Here is a 16,717-nt window from a genome sequence, read left to right as displayed (position 1 = left end):
GCCACAGGAGTCGAATATCGCCTCGTCAGCCAGCAGGATCTGTATAGTAAGAGTCCAGCCAGAGCTGTATGTGGCATATCTTATCTCAGCAGAATCCCTCGCACACTCCTTTTGGTAACATCACTCATCCACGTGAGTAAGAATAAGACCTCAGCTGACGTGATGGTAAAATGCAGATGTGTTTTCATGCAAGGGGCACGTGACAGTCAACAAAATGAACCACACTAGTGATTTAACAAGTCAGAATGCAACTTTATTTGTAAGAAAAGATTCTGTTTTAAATAAAAAGCTTTGTTTTTAGCTATTTAAAATACAAAATAAAGACTTAAAAACATAATATAAATATTGTGTACAGTATATATATATACTGTTACTGTTATGTGCTTGAGAGAAAAAAAAAAGACTTCTAAATTGTTCAATACCAGCAATTTAAGCAGCAGTGTGAGCTTAATGCTGTTGTCCCCTCACGCTCCCAAAGCCTGTTCTTGCTCTAACTGCTTCCCTTCAAACCAGGAATACCAGGCAAGGAGTCACAGAGTTCTTAATCCAACAGATGCTGCCAGGTTGGAAACAAACACACTTTCAATACGTGCTGCAGGTGAAAGGGGAGTCGGCTGCTTTCCCATTCGTTTTGTAATCTTGGGAATCAATGTTCTTATGTAATCAGCTTCACAAGAGCAACATGCCACCGAACAGCCCACTGCAGATAGGAATAGCACGAGTGTAAACAGTTCACATATGGCTTTGTGACGTGTAGATTGTCTGTGCATCAAGGTCTTTATGCCTAGCTTTGTAGCTCTGGCACCCTCCCCCTGAGGTGATCACAGGCTCATGTTACCCTTCCTCTGTCTTCCTTTTGGGAAAGGGCCACTTGACGCCAAGCTGTGAAGACCTGCACATTGAATGAAACAGGGCTGACATCACATTTAAAGATCAGGTTTAATAAGATTCATTCTTATCACTTTTGCAGATAATAAGAACTCAGCGTGGATACATTTTCTATGAAAAGTCAACCAAAAGTATCTCAATATACAAGGTGTCTCCAAAATCTGGAATCAGGCAATATCAGAAATACTGTTGATTAAGAGGCTCTATTTTAAACATGTGTAGCCACACCCTGTTGACTATCCACACCCCACATCGCAATGATCTAAATTTGTTCCTCTTTGCTTAAAGACATTTCACACCTAACACAGAGCGGCCAACCAACAGTGACAAGAGTGCCTATGATGCCTGACTTACGGGACACTCTGAATTGTTTCATACTTGTATGGAGCCTTTTACTTACTTCAGATAACAGGGCCATGTGTTGCTGAGCTGAAAAGGCTTGGGACACCTTCACCTGTATGCGCCTCTTTCTCCATCTCATCCAAGCTTTCTCCAGCAGCCTGTGCTCACACTGCAATGGATCAGAGAAAAGTAAATGACGCATACAGGCGCTGGACAAAACGAAACATACGCAGCACTGGCTATGCCACACATAACTGAACATACTATGCTACTAGAATTCTGCGATATATAAAAGCTGCATCTCCCTGTTGAAGGTCTAAGGGTTAGACAGCAGCTCAAGGGCTGATTGTAGGCTCTTGATGGTGTTGGCCATGTCTGATCTCCTGCGCTGGAGCAGACATTGGCATAGCTGGTAGGAATGGGTATCCAGGTCTGGGAAGCACACACAGTCCATTGCTCACCATGTTGTTGATGAACTGCACTGCTCCAGTCAGGCTTCTCCACTGATCCCAGGTCCGTTCTGTCCGCTGACTGCTCTGCGTCCTCTGAAACCGCTTTAGGAGAACTGCACAGCGCCACTTCTTCAAGTACTTTTCACTGAGGATTCAGGATTTCACATTTACGTTTAATCATGTACACCAGTGTGTCTGGGCAAGCACATGGCTGCCATAAAAACTATAATGCTCATTGGGATCTTCTTTTTGGACACATTAAAATGAACACAAAATATAAGCAGTCCTTTCAAAGCAGATGCATTTACTACGTTTGATCTTTTAAAATGCAACACTGTTCACAAACACCATTCTCAATCACAAACTTTGTTTTATTAAGTTGTTCCTGTTCGGGTACGCCGTTTGTACCACAGGGAGGTTTAATGTCAGGATATTCAAGCTCAAGGATAGGAGTTGGGATTTTTGTTTGCTTTACAAACTATACAAAGTTCATTCCATGATAGCAGTGCAAGTGAATCTGAGTAATGTGTTGCCTTGTTGAAGATAAACAGTACTATCATTAGAATGCTTCCTGAGTAATGATAAAGCCCGTATACTGGACGTAACAAACTGCTTTTCATTTTCAGACGATCCTATACCGGATGATCAGCAAACCGATTTCCATATTGTGCTGGGAATCGCGTGGCCTCTTAATGTGTTATCAAATAAACACAAATGTACCGGTAATAATAACAATAATAACAGGTCTAGAATAAGAAAGTGTCGACACACTGATCAATGTTGACATAAAGTTCAGTATTGTCAAAACCCATACTGGTATCGCGTCACAGTATCACTGTGCAGGATAAAGCAGGCATCCCCAACAATCATGTTCCATATAGCTTTGTCTGTTTACTGTTTACACATTTTTTATATGAGAAAAGCTACTTTATTTATGTAACTAGATTCTGGCAGCACATCATGTACGGCCGATGAAACATTATGGCTTATAACACAGAGGGGTGGCTAAGCATTGTATCACAATATCAAATGTGAAACAGAAATAAGCATTACAGGGTTAAATAAGGAGAAACTTATGAACAGTATAGAAAAGTTTAAACAACCTAATAAGAATCTCCCCTATATGCATCATTCATCCTTACCCCAGTTCACGCCTGCATTTCTCCTCGGTTCGAGTGTGCAGTACACCCTCAGAATCCCTTTGCGTGCCTAGGGAGACTACCCGAGTCCAGCGACAGTAATACTTCTTGCAAAGGTACCTGGCGCGACATTGACTTGACAGAACCTGGTTAAGAATAATCCATGAGGATACACGTTAAAACAGAATAAGGATTAGTCAGATGTTCAAGTCATTGTTCTCTGACCTACTTTTAGATGCAAGACAAAACATGCTGGATAAAATGCATGTGTGGCAGAACACTGTTTGGAAAACAAGTTACTAAAACCTCTATTAGTGTGAGATAGGCACAGAAACAACCGTGTGAAACAGTAAACACAGCTTTGAACTGTGGGGAGCATTCTGCTCTTTGTCAGACTTTGAAAGACATTTTCACCTTCTGTAGCCAATATGATGACATGATGTCGTCAGCACCAGGACACGTATGTCTGCTGCTTTGGAGGAAAGAATTAAATGACTATCAAAACCTTTCAACATTAAAAAAGATAGAGAAATCCAAATCATATTAAACGTGCGTATAACATTTTAAATCAAAAGAAGAATGCATCAGACATTTGGTATACAATATAAAAACTGACAGCTTGGATCTGGTCATCCAAACTTGTGTCGCTCTCAAATGTATTTTAAGAAGAAACTGTTTGGACGAGACATAAAACAACACTCAAAACACATGGGTATGTAGCAATAATTCAGCACATCTCTGCGCTTGTCACTTTACATCAAGCCATCACCTGATGATGCCAGGATCTCACTGCAGTCCTCAGAGTCCTCTGTCTTGCTTTCTGAAGGTGGGAGTCCAGGGCCTGATGCATCTCCAGACGTGATCTCCAGGTATTAAACGCTGCCTTCACTTGCAAGGTGCCGATTCTACGGACCGCCACAATGGAAAACTGCTTTTGCTCCTGAACCACAGTCATCCATTTGAGAAAGGGCCTTGTAAACAAAAAGACTCATTTTCTGGCCAGATATTCACTCTGCAGTGTAGTGTGTTGAATCGAAAAAAAGATATTTTAATGCTAGAACTCTCAACACTTGTGTAAAATGATGACATTCTGTAAAACACACTCACACACACACACACACACACACACAGAAAGACACATGATTGAGCTTTAAATATGTTACCCATATCGGATATAGGTACACTCGACTGGACCTGGCACAGTATGGAACAAAACAGATCTTTGAATAGGCTTCTCAGAGGTAATTACATGCATTGCATCCTCCGATCAGGGAAGAAATGGAAAGTGCTTTACTGTAACTACATTGGGAGATCCTTACCTCTGCAAGAGGTGTGTTTGGTAGAGTGTGTCTGCTTCTGCTTGGTTGTTGTGTGCTGTAATCCACTGATGGAAGGCATGGTGCATCCTCCTCTTCTGCCAGTGAAATCTCCAGACTTCACTCTTCAATCTTTGTTCTTTATTTTCTGTGGAATACAGGGGTGCATTAATATTCATCGAATATACCGGTCACACTTTTAAAACATGCTGTCACGATAAAAACAGCAATGTGTGAATTACGATGAATACGCAGTGATTTGTTAGCTACATCTATGTATGTAAAATATATGTTTCCAAAGCAATTACCAATAAGGGTTGTTTTCTGGTTAGCAGGAGTCAATTGGATTATAGTGCGCATGTAACCACATTAACTAGAGCAGATGAAAAAGACACTCTGAACTTGAATCCACGTATCAGCTAATACCTTTAACCCAGATTGACCAGGAACTATAAAACAGCTTCAATCTTCTCTTCTCCTTTTCCCTTGAACGCTGTTCAGCAATCCTGGCAGCCTCTGCCGCTTCCTTCCACTGATCAAACGCCTGTAAATACAAAACATACATAATTACCTGTTAACAGGGTACGGGCAGCAGTGTGGAGTAGTGGTTAGAGCTCTGGACTCTTGACTGGAGGGTTGTGGGTTCAATCCCAGGTGGGGGACACTACTGCAGTACCCTTGAGCAGGGTACTTTACCTAGATTGCTCCAGAAAAACCCAACTGTATAAATGGTGAATTGTATGTAAAAAAATAATGTGTAAAAAACAATGTAATTGTATGTAAAAATAATGTGATATCTTGTAACAATTGTAAGTCACCCTGGATAAGGGCGTCTGCTAAGAAATAAATAATAATAATAATAATAATAATAATAATAATAACAGAATCAATAGTTTGAAATGCATTTGTGATCTACCATTGCTTACAGGACTAATACTAAGGACTGGCTGGAGTTTTTGGAAAACAGATTTGAAAGTTATCAGAGATAGAACACATGTATAAAACAGGATCCAATATGACTGCTTGTGTATTTATGATAAGAAAAAAAAAAAAAGACCTCTAGATAAAGCTGCGTTATGTCGCTACAATCTGGCATATATTCTTGTACTTTCTTGTTACAAAAAATCCACAGTTGTGTAATTTAACTTTCACCTAAAAAACACACTGTTAGATTAGTGTTGTTTTAATAAATACTGTACCCTGATAAGAAACCTATTTTAGGAATCACAAATTAAATATTGGTTTACCTGTTTCAGCAAAGCCGTGTTGTGTATTCTGTGCGCTTGGCTCCCCCTTGTGGCCAGTTTCCACCTCTGCATCACAGTTGCTCTCTGAACGTTCTGCTGCTTGATTAGACTACGCTCCAGAGCAATTTGCCTTTGCTGTGCAATCTGGAGGTTTGTGATCCACTGAGTAAAGCACGAGGCGAGAAGCCTTCGTTCTGTGTGTGTCTGAAACAAGACCACCTTGTCTCTGTGTAACAGCGCAGCCCTGGTCACTTCACGCCAAGCTACAAGCACTCTGAGTACAAAATGAAAATATCAAAAATCAATGTGCATTCATAATCGCACATTGGTAAACTGGAGCATAAACTATGACCAGCATCAACTTCAAAGACATGAATACCATACACTCCATGCAACACAGATTTATTAATTTGAGGTTAGAAAAAGATGTCATTTATGCACGATGCAATACAGAGAGTTCAGGATATTGCTATTATTATATTAAGGATAGTATTGCTTCATCAAAACACGTCTGTGTAAATGGTGATTTGAATCCTAACAAAGATTCAGAAATGCAACAGGGAGGAGGGATTGTTTCAGTTGACCTCCTGCGTTGCTTTTCACAGGCAACTGGAAAGCAGACACCCAGATACTGAAACACTTAGCCAGGCTGTGGCGATTCAAATGCAGTGTGCTAAAACTGCAGCTCATCGTTCAAGCAAAACAGGGGAAATTCTTCTTGTATGCAAGCTTTTTAAAACAACATAAAGACTTTTTTTTAAGTTTTTAAAAAAAATTTTATCTGACCTATTTCATGGTGGTGTTGTTATGTTGTTTTGTTATGTTAATGCTGGCGTGCGTTACAGCAGTGTTTGTAAATTAGTTGCTTCATCTCAGCTTACACCTCTCAGTATAAATACATACAAATAATGCACTGCCTTTGATCACACTAGTACTGAGTGGGCAGCAACAAAATATGAATATGATAAACAGTAAGACAGTTTGGGAGGCTGTATAATAACAGGTGTAGATGAGTAGGCACAGAAAAGCACATCATTTTTTAAATTATATAACTAGTAACGAAAACAATCTGGAAAAGCAGTTGTGTGATCCTATTGGCAGCTTTTAAAAAGTACCAAGATAAATGCATGCAAATATTTCATAATAACACTGCATTTGGTTCCAAACCCACCAGTCACCTTTACCCGAGTTGTTTGTTGTTTTGGTACTTTTACAAAACCACTATAAGATTAGACCTGCCATAAATTGTACGCTTGGGTAAGGCTCATAAACTGTCTTGTATCTAATGTTTTACAGTAAGGGCTACACATCAGTTTCTCAGCTGTTGCCTTATCCCCTAGTAGTCCCGGACTCTTGTGGCTCCCATACCTTGTTAACTGGGCGTTCCTGTGGTACAGCTTCACGTTGTGTGCCTGCCATGCTTGTGCTGCCCAGAGTGCAAAGCCTTGCTGTACTCTTCGTCTCTCCAGTTTCCTCTGTAGCCAATCCCCCATTCTCTCCGTCCTGTACAGCTCTGAGGCACGGAGACGGATCACTTTCAAGTTCTTCTTCTGAAGATAGAAGGAAAAAATTAAAAAAAACAGAAAGAATACAAAAGGGATCTGGAAGCACCTGAATAAGATCAGACTGCTTGCAGATGCGCTGATCCTACAGTTTGTCAAAAAAGTAACACACACCTGAAAAAAAAAACATGATTTAGGAAACAAAACTTTGCAAAAAAATGTTTTTATAGGTTCTTCCAAAATAACTACTTATATATCTAATAGTTTGCGTTTAAAAATATATATATATATACTACCAATGTAGTAACCTAAAAAAAGCTGTTAACCAGGTTAATGACTTATACTGTAATCACTGACAGAAGCCAAACAAAGCCATCACACAAGCAGCATGAGAATGAGAACATTTCAATTTGATATTCATCCCATCAGCAATGAATTACTGCAAAATGTTGATGCCAAAGGGTGCCTGAGATAAAGTGTATAGTAAACAAATACTGCTGCTAATGAGGTTTGTCACAGTCTTATGTTGCTCTTAATTTATTTTTTACACACCTCTCTGCAATAGCAGGCTGTGCGCTAGACTTCAGATGAGCTTGTTAGAACCCAATTTAGTTTTCAGAACCACATTCGTCACATCAGCCAGTGATAAATTACATTTGCCTCGCTGTGCCCAGCTGTTTATGTGATGGGCTTTTTAAAATCCAATCTGTGCCATAAAAGCATATCTGAAAAAGCATATAAATCACAGCTAGAAAATGATGGGTTTTATTGAAATACACTTTGAAATGATGATTTGAAATTGTTGTTATTTTTAGATGATGTTTGCTTGAATAAGGCTCAGTTATCCCGTGTCTATAGTACCTGCTCTTCCCATGTTCTGAAGCTCATGTTTAACAAGTGGAAGTTTCGGAACCGAGTTGCCTGTTTCAGTAGTCCTTCTTTGCTTCTTTGCGCCGACACTAAACTTTTCCAAACAGCAATAACATGAACCTGTAGCACAGTATCCTAAAAAATCCCAGACGCAGGTTTTTCAATTAGCATATCCTGATTTCCACTGCAATAAAGTCACTCACAAACATTGAACACTTTTGTGTTTATCTAGTCAAAATCTTTTTTGCACCAGCCAGTGATTTAAATACATTCAATACTTGACTGATACTTAAACCAATACAATAATCATCAATGAGAGCTTTAGTGCTTTTAACTGATCTGGTTTTACATGCGTTCAGCTGTTTTAAAGGATATTGCGTTTAAACATTTACCTGGTGCTTCCTAGCTTTGACTATTGATCTCTTTTTTTCATTCCAGGTCTCAAATGCCCAGATCATCACAGACTGGTTCTTGCGTTCCTTAAAGTCTCCAATCAGAAGCCTCTCTGCTCGGCGCATCACCACGTACTCCATCCACTGGTAGAAAGAGACACTGAGCGATGGGTGCATCATCCTGACGACAGCACAATGACACAGGCCCTACAGACAGAAAAACAAGGATCTGCTTTTCATCTCAGAAACTTACAGTGCGTTTTGGAGCGTGGGCCACAGAAGAACACAAAATGTGTGAAGCAACTTGTTCACACACTAACCTTTAATCTCTGGTGTCTGCTGTGGTAAAGAGTCATTGCGCTTTGTTCTGACTGCGAAAATGAGCAGACGTCAACAGCCTGGTGCAACCCGTCTGCTATTTCCATCCTGTCAAAGATTAATAGAAAATCAAATGCATCAATAAATAAGATCCACATTTTGTTAAACAACTTGAATGAGTTCAGCACTGGGCAGATTCATAGACCCAACCAGGGGGGCATGCCATGTGATGTAGGGTTTCTGAATCAATCAGAGAAGTGCTTTGATAGAGAAAGTTAGTTTAGGAGTAAGAAAAGTCCAGAGTCACGTACCCATGCTGGGGACTGTGCAGGGGAGAGGAAGTCTGCAGAGGGGCTTCACACTCCTCCTGCTCCAGGGAACTCTCTGACAGGTCAACCTGAGGCTCCCTTTTCATAACATCTCCTCTGGATACGATCCGGCAAGCCTTTAAATCTGTGCGCTCATAACTTACCTCCTGGTCCGCCTTAAAGAAACATTTACAAAGTGTGAAACAAACTGCATGGAAAGGCATCTTACACAACGCATCCTTATAGCAAAAAGTATTATAACATTGTATCTATATGGCTCAACAGTGCTGGGTTTTCACCCCCAGCTTACCTGTTCCGCAGAACTGCAAGATACGTCTAGGGAGAGACAGACGGGGGAGTTGCTGTGGAAACCTGAAGATATTGAGGACTCCTCTATGAACGGCAATGCCACTGTTCTGCTCAGGTCCTGCTCCAGTCTGGCACCAAACCTCTGGACTTTGCCCTCTAAAGACTGCTCTGCCCATCTGTGCCACCCACTCAAGATCTGCCGCAGTCTGTGTTTTTCTCGAGCCCTGAAAAACGAGCTAAAAATAGTGACAGCAACAACAATTAATACAGTTATAAAAAAATAATAAATGTTCAGAACTTTTATTACTAATACAAATGACAATCAGTTTTCACCATGATTAGTCCTGACATCTGAATCTATTACATCACATTATATGTTGAGTCAATTTAATCTTTTGCTTTACTTTATGTTTAAAATCTATTACCTGGCCAGCTGCAGTTTACAGCATTCCCCTTTCCATTTCAGAAGGGCTCTTTGAAGTACTAAATCTTCAGATAACTCATCCACTCCACGGCAAGCACGCCTTTGATGAAGCCCCACTGCCCAGCAGTCATCTTGATTCTTCTCACATTCTAGTAAAAGAAACACGAGCGTCAGAAAGCTGAACACACACACAGCAAGATTAAGAAATGCACGTGTGGCTGGTTTCACCTGTGGCATTTCTAAATGTACCACTATTGAACGCTTTTTATAGTCATGGACAACCTTAAAGCAACGTTAGGCAGGGGGAAAATGATTAGACTTGAAACTGGGACCATCTGTTTTATCCTGCCTATTCGACAGTGTTTTTGATATCACAAAGTTACACACTGGACTAGAGCAACAAATGTGACTAACAGAATGCCACAGTATCGTTTGATGGTTCTAAGTTCTATGAGTTCTTTTGTCTTTATGGAACTGTTTAAAGCAAACCTTTCCATGTTTCCCTGGCCCGCTGTCGCCTGTCTTCAAGCACACGCATGAGGAACGTCTTGTGCTGCCAGTGGAGTTGCAGCAGCCTCCTCCAGTGCTGGAAGCACTGCCTCACTGCCTGCCTCTGAAGTTCATCCACACGAGAGCGGGACAGCGACTTCTGAAGCACCAACCTGCGCCATGCCTCAAAACAACTGCGAGGAGCAACACAAAGCACATTCACTTATTGATAGCCTCGACAATCCGATGCCTTCAAGCTATACCTGGCAATGATCCCAATCGGTACTAAATTAAAACATCACGTTCTTTTTTCTAGGCTGCAATTTGCATAAAATAAGTTACAAAAATAGTAAGAATTAAAATATTTGACTGATCACGTTATTCAAATAAATCAGAACTTGAGTTCACCAAGTAAACCGATTTTACAGCAGCTAATATTAGAATTTGTTAAAATACATAAATGAATGACACAATTGACACTGCAAGCCTACCCTGACAATTGTCTTATTTGTATCTGCAGTCGCAGTGGCTGTAGTCTCTGTCTTTCCTGACAGCACAGGTGCCAGGTTGTAAACACAACCTGCATCTTTTTCTTGCCCAGTAGATGGCGCCCTTCCTCCTCTCCTGCTTGCTCAGTCTCTGCAGCAGCCTTTAGTTCACACCATGTCCTAAAGGCAGCTTAAAAAAAAAAAAAGTCAAATTTATAAAACTACACAGCTTTTCTAAGTCTATCACAAGAATAAAAGTATTATTCCTGAAGCAGAATATGACTTGTATAAACAACGCCATTTCAAAGCAGCTAAACAAAATGTAATTCTCTCTCTCTCAATTTTTTTTTTGTTTTACAGCCAAACTCACTGTTTGTTTGCCAAGAGTACAACAGACTTGGCATAGCTCCACATACCTGCTAGTCTCATCCTATTCTGCAGCTGGTTTGCTCTCAAGCGTAGATCCTCAAGTTTCCTCTGCTGTACAATCTGGAGCCAGCGATGAGCTGTTATCCTGCGAACAATAGAATGAAAAAATGACCCTGGGAAGATCACAGGAAATGCACCGGAGTGTTATTGGCTCTCGATTTGATTTGATTTTCTATACCACACACACACACACACACACGCACGCACGCACACACGCACACACACACACCTGGTTATTCTCTGTTGTCTTCTTAGCTGCATGTGATGGACTGCGAGTTTAATTCTCCAGTGTTGAAAACTCTGTTTGAGCAGCGTTGTGTTCTGAAACTCACGGCTCAGCCGGTCTTGTTTGGACCTCTCAGCTTGAACGTAGAGCAGTTGCACCCTCCAAACTCTAAACACAGTAGACAATGTGTGGGACCTATGGATAAAAAAAATAACATTTTAAAATCCTGCTTTAATTATAGCAGAAATACAAAATTGTAGTTCATTAATAAGACAGAGAAACATACATTTTACATATTACAAACCTTGTCACTGTATACACATTTTAAATTAGTTCCCCCCAGTAGGGGAGAATGGTGTGCGAACAAGGGATGAGCCTTTTAGCACTCTGAAGTCCAGTGTGCTATGTGTCGAATATATGAGGATGTTTCTTATAAACATACTTATCAAGTACTCAGGATGTTACAAAGTATCACACCTATAATGACTGTGGGCAAGGCAGTTTTTGTACATCATCGCTGTCCAGACTGTAAAGGCCTTTCTTTTCAGACTGCTTTCCATGTAAACGAGGGCCAAGGTCTGTTGCCTTTGTGCATTCCTCCTTATCCTGAGCTGCCTCCACACTAACCAGTGCCTCCACAACAGCGTCAGACTGTGAAGGAGTAAAAAAAAAGAAATTCAGACATGGTTTGAACATGGGGACGAAAACAAGAACGCAATCAGAGGGCTTTAGTGCAGGTGCGGAAAGCTTGAGTGTACCTGGTAATGTTAGAAGGGGTAGGGCTTCAACTCCCGAGAGTAAACAAACACTTCCATTGCATCAGCAATGGAGAATTCCATTAGCACATCGGATGCCAGCTAGAGGGGAAATGAATACTGGGAGGGCAGAGATTTCCATTCCTTAGGTCACAAACAGATTCACACTGCATACTTAAAAAAATGCTTTCAATTAACTAGGTTATAACTAGCTGTGAATTGGTTAAGTTAGCAATATCAATTACTGTGCAAAGCCCCTTTTTTAGAATGCTCGAATTGCTGTTTTTTTTAAATATTTATTTTAATAAATTATTATGGTTAAATATAAAACTAACGGCATACGACTGAGACCCCAACTATGGCCCTTGAAAACAAGAGGGTACAAACTGCGGGGTCGTTGAGTGACGTTTAAATGAATAAGTCAGTAAGTAAAGCTTGGACACACCTCTTCTTTGTGATCAATGTTTTCTTCAAACTCACTTGTAGTGTATTTGAGCAGCCCTGTGTATTCGTGAGCCTGTGACCTGTCTCCTCCACACACAGTACGCAGTCCTCAGAACGAGCTGATCACTCGGCTGAATCAGGCGTCTCCTCAGAGCCTCCAGACCCAAATCACAATCACATGTACTTTCCACAAGCTTCTATCTGTGAGCGAATGCAGCTTTCCACTACAACAACAGAGGGAAAAAAAAGCAATCCGAATCCTATCAGAGATGATGCTGTGGGGGCCTCTTCTCTAGACTATCACATATAATGTGTGTTCACAATGTATCTAAACAAAAGGTAATACAGCTACAAATGCCATTTAATTAAAATATATCAAACGTAAGATTAAAATGATGTTTGAAACCGTTCTCAAATATTGAGTTTTCTATTATTTTTCTTTTGCCATCTTGATTGCAGACTTGTGAGTTTTTGTTCTATGATTCCAGGTCTTGAGAAATCATGTGATATTGAGACCTTTCAACTCTGTTGACTCTACCATGAAACAGGAGGATGGAAAAAAAAGTTATCTTTCATCATATAATGGCCAATAACCAGTAACGTAGCAGAACCATCAGCAATATCCATATTCTAGTAACTGGAAGTACATTAATGACTTGAAACGTTGTAGGTTGTCCATGGTAGTGAACAAAGCACTATTCACAGTGCCATATATGATATAAGTACCCTGTTACTCACCTGTTTAAAGACCTGAGATAACATTCCAGTCTTCCTCCTAGATGCAATTGTGTCAGCCCGCATGTGTCGCACTGCCACTGCCCAGTTCAAGGCAACCAGCCCCTTATGCAGTACCTGTCCTTCATGCACACGTCTGCCTGCAGCATTTTTCAATCTGACAAAGCTGTTCCAAGCATTAAAACATTTGGCAAGAAGTCTGTGTCTGTGTACTTTCATCAAGCTGGAATACAAAAGTGTCATTTCAAAGAGGGGGGGCTTTACCAAATATTAATAGTTGTAAATTACACGTGTTTTGCTCGAATTGTATCCTGATGTTAAACAAAAGCTGAAACAACATTTGGCATGAGTTAGTTTGAAAAAGCATTGTGTCTTTAACAGCAGAGACACCTGAACGGATCTCTCTACAAAAAAAAACAAAACAGAAGCTATTTTACCTTTCTTCTGTTCTTTCAACAGGATCAAGGCAATGTATCACTGATGGATCGGAAGACTGTTGATAGAACACAAACAAAAGAAGTCAACGAGCTTGGTTTCAAGAGCAAGTCCTTTTGTGACAACCAACACAGCTGACCTCATTGCTCGTGAATGTAGGAGCCCACCTACCTTCAAGGGCTCCTGAGCTACTGACCCAACACTTCTCTCCATACCGCCTTCACTCCTTCTCTCAGCTCCGTTGTCATCTCTGCTGAAACCGTAACTTTCTTCAAACGCTTGCGAGCTGATTAATGAAGAGCCTGAAGCCCTTTGATCCTGCTCGACAACAACCCGTCTGTCATTCCTGCTTTGTCTCTCCGGATCTTTTCCTGCCGCAGAAGACTGTATTTTGTCTCTCGTCTCTCGTTCTGGCCTTAATTGACCCTTCAATTGAGACTCCTCACATATATCAGTGTTGAGTTTCTCTATTTCGTTACTTCTCTTTATATTACAAAGATCAGAGTTTTCCATAGCTGATCTACAATTGAATATATCTGGATCTAAAGAAAGTTTTGTGCACCTTAACTCCTCCATAGTTACCCGGTGATGCTGTATTAAGGATGACGAGGGAAGAGAATCTGCATGCCTTCTTAAAAATGCATCTCGTGCAGTGGTATTAAAACTTTGGGGTCCTTTTGGAAAAACTGTGTTTTCTGACCTATTTGCTCCTTGAGCAGCCAATAAATCAATAACCCCAGGATCATTATCAAAATATCGTTCTGCATTTCGTCCATGCTGATTAATAATACATTTTTTCTGACTTTGGAGGGGTTCTATTGATGCTACTAGGGACACAGCAACAGTACTGTCTGGGAAATTGAACCGTTCTGCGTAGGATTCTGAATCAGACGGAAAAGACTGATCAAAGTTCACAAATCTGCTATGCGGGTGCAAAGGTTCGGTAATACAGGCATCCCTTTTTACATACATGCCTCTACCCAAACTGGTAGCTAGCTTACTTGCTGGATAATGTCCTTCTCCTTCCCCTAGATGGTGGACAACAGAGCAGGATATCTGGGCTGTGTAACTTTCATTATTTTCGCTTTGCAGTGTGTTCCTAATAGCACCCGGATCCAATAAAGAACTGGTAGTTTGACAGGAAGGAAACGCTCTGAAAGAACCAGATGATTGTGGCCCTGCACACTCAGATTCCGGTTGGTAATCCTGATCTCTAAAGTCCATCATTGACCTGTGTAAGCTTGCAGAAGTCCAAGATGACTCAATTATAGCTTGCAGTGTGGTGGACCGTTCTTCTGTTGACAAATGACAAATTGGAGCTAAATCATCCAGAGTAAGAGGGAACTGCAGATAGTTAATACCACCACCCCCACCATGTGGCTCTTTCTGGCTTGAAGATTTATAGAAACTGGAGCAGAGTGTAGCATCACTAATGTGACTGGGCTGTGGCCTTTCCAGTGCTTTGCGGCTTTGTAAATTCCTCTGAACTTGCACACCGCTCTTTTGAAAAGCAGGTTCCTGATCCACCTCTTGCAAGACGTGTTTCCTTGATGTCCTCTGAACACTAGCTTGATTATGAAACTGATATGTACCAGCATCAGATTCACAAAAACGAGCGGCAGATGTAAATCCTTCAAGGCGCTGACGACCGGCATTTTGTCTTACCCTGATGCAGCTTGCATTGCGTACATTGTCTTGATAAGGCTTTTTTGGAGTCTTCCTCCCTCCTGTGCCCTGGGGATAATGCAGCGGCATTTCAGCACGGCTGTTCAAATTCCTCTGCTTTAGTATCAGGTCAGAGGCAATGGCTGAGCTGGTGCTCTTACATTTGATGCTATCAAGCTTCTGTTTACAAGGTGAATACTGCAGGTTAGACTGCTGTTCCCAGCGAGACTCTGAAAGAAACCCCAGGAGCTCATCCACATTATCAGCAGGAAAGCCCAGATTGCTCTGTACCATTGCCACTCTTTTAGTTCTAGCAGATCCACTCTTTGGACCCTGTTTGATCAATCTTCCTAGCTGGTGTCCTTCCATTGTGCATAGGCTGTGCACTAACGCTGAATTCTCTCTCGCCAGCAGAAATCTGAATTTACATTCTCTTTAATCCTTGTGTAATCTAGCAGGAAGGAAAGGAAATCAGTAATTGAATATGTACTATACAGGGAAATAACAATTTTAAACCCAGAATATTTCATAGCATCATTACTGCACCTTATGCAATACAGTATAATGTTGCACTTTGCCACACATTTTTACTATATCTATCACAGGCTTCCTGGGAAGTGATGCGAACTGACGATCTTGTTAAACAAATATATATACCAAACATAACATATTAACCAAACAACACTAGCCACATTATCGGGAAAGGGTACGTTAACATACTCTTTTAAGTAAAATGTTACGGTACAATAATAATAATAATAATAATAATAATACATTATCTTTATTTAACTAGATGAGTCAATTGAGGAGAGATTCTCATTTTCAATAACGACCTGGCCAAGATGCTCACACCATAGCAGCAAAAACACACAACACAATGCAATTCATATATATATATATATATATATATATATATATATATATATATATACTCACTCTTTTCTTGAATATCGTTAAGGTTTCCAAATACCTGTATGTCATTTTTTAAGGCTGTTTTGTTTTTGTCTCCATTGTTTCAAACTCACTGTAGTATACATTCACGGCAGACCGATAAGCGGATCAACAAGTAGATTAGTGACGCTCTGTTAATGACAGACTGAATCAACCAACTGTTTCTGTGTACCACTGCCCAGTACTATAACTGCGTAAAATTTGAACACACACAAAACTTTACATAAGACAGAGAGTAGCTATTTTTTATTGAGCAACAGAATTTACTGTAACTTATTTTTGAGCAAATATGTAACTTAATATTGGCACTGTAACGTATTAAAACCTTAACGATACGCAGCAAAATGTACTTCGTTTTAGTGTGATGCGCTCCGTTGTCTCTTTCAACAAAACGATTTATGAAAGACACAAATTAGAATGAACCCGGAGTCAGTTTAACGTATTAATTTTCCTCCGTTTACAGTATTTACAATTCAAAACTGGCGCCGCTCTGATGACGTCATTGACAAGAGACGCTGTCAACCGAGCATTCGTGGGCTCGCTTAAACTTCTTTTGATCAGAAGCTAGTCTATCACACAATTGTCTACGTTTC

At 40.5% G+C, this 16,717-nt stretch overlaps 1 protein-coding gene across 4 annotated transcripts; it reads right to left on the bottom strand.

The window, feature by feature from the left end:
• Positions 1 to 237: 237 nt before the first annotated feature.
• Positions 238 to 16,714, bottom strand: LOC117425734 (protein SFI1 homolog). 4 transcript variants are annotated; one of them, XM_058993069.1, is made up of 26 exons: positions 16,110 to 16,714; positions 13,680 to 15,624; positions 13,511 to 13,566; positions 13,077 to 13,296; positions 12,375 to 12,562; positions 11,898 to 12,014; positions 11,617 to 11,790; positions 11,143 to 11,334; positions 10,901 to 10,998; positions 10,488 to 10,674; positions 9,997 to 10,190; positions 9,509 to 9,656; positions 9,085 to 9,319; positions 8,778 to 8,950; positions 8,469 to 8,574; positions 8,149 to 8,355; positions 7,748 to 7,891; positions 6,753 to 6,934; positions 5,385 to 5,658; positions 4,564 to 4,681; positions 4,141 to 4,285; positions 3,591 to 3,792; positions 2,825 to 2,967; positions 1,692 to 1,827; positions 1,289 to 1,399; positions 238 to 892 (listed from the first exon to the last, which is right to left on the bottom strand). In XM_058993069.1, exons 7-26 carry the CDS (start codon positions 11,697 to 11,699, stop codon positions 830 to 832), a joined length of 3,141 nt encoding a protein of 1,046 aa, XP_058849052.1. In that variant the 5' UTR covers positions 11,700 to 11,790; positions 11,898 to 12,014; positions 12,375 to 12,562; positions 13,077 to 13,296; positions 13,511 to 13,566; positions 13,680 to 15,624; positions 16,110 to 16,714; the 3' UTR covers positions 238 to 829. The 4 variants fall into 4 exon arrangements, with proteins under 4 accessions (XP_058849052.1, XP_033898842.3, XP_058849051.1 ...); XM_034042951.3 differs by lacking the exon at positions 11,898 to 12,014; XM_058993068.1 differs by lacking the exon at positions 11,898 to 12,014 and having other exon boundaries at positions 16,144 to 16,714.
• Positions 16,715 to 16,717: the final 3 nt, after the last annotated feature.

This window comes from Acipenser ruthenus, chromosome 20 (genome assembly GCF_902713425.1).
Source record: "Acipenser ruthenus chromosome 20, fAciRut3.2 maternal haplotype, whole genome shotgun sequence".
In the NCBI taxonomy this organism is placed as follows: Eukaryota; Metazoa; Chordata; class Actinopteri; order Acipenseriformes; family Acipenseridae; genus Acipenser; species Acipenser ruthenus.
This window is presented reverse-complemented; position numbering and strand designations above follow the sequence as displayed.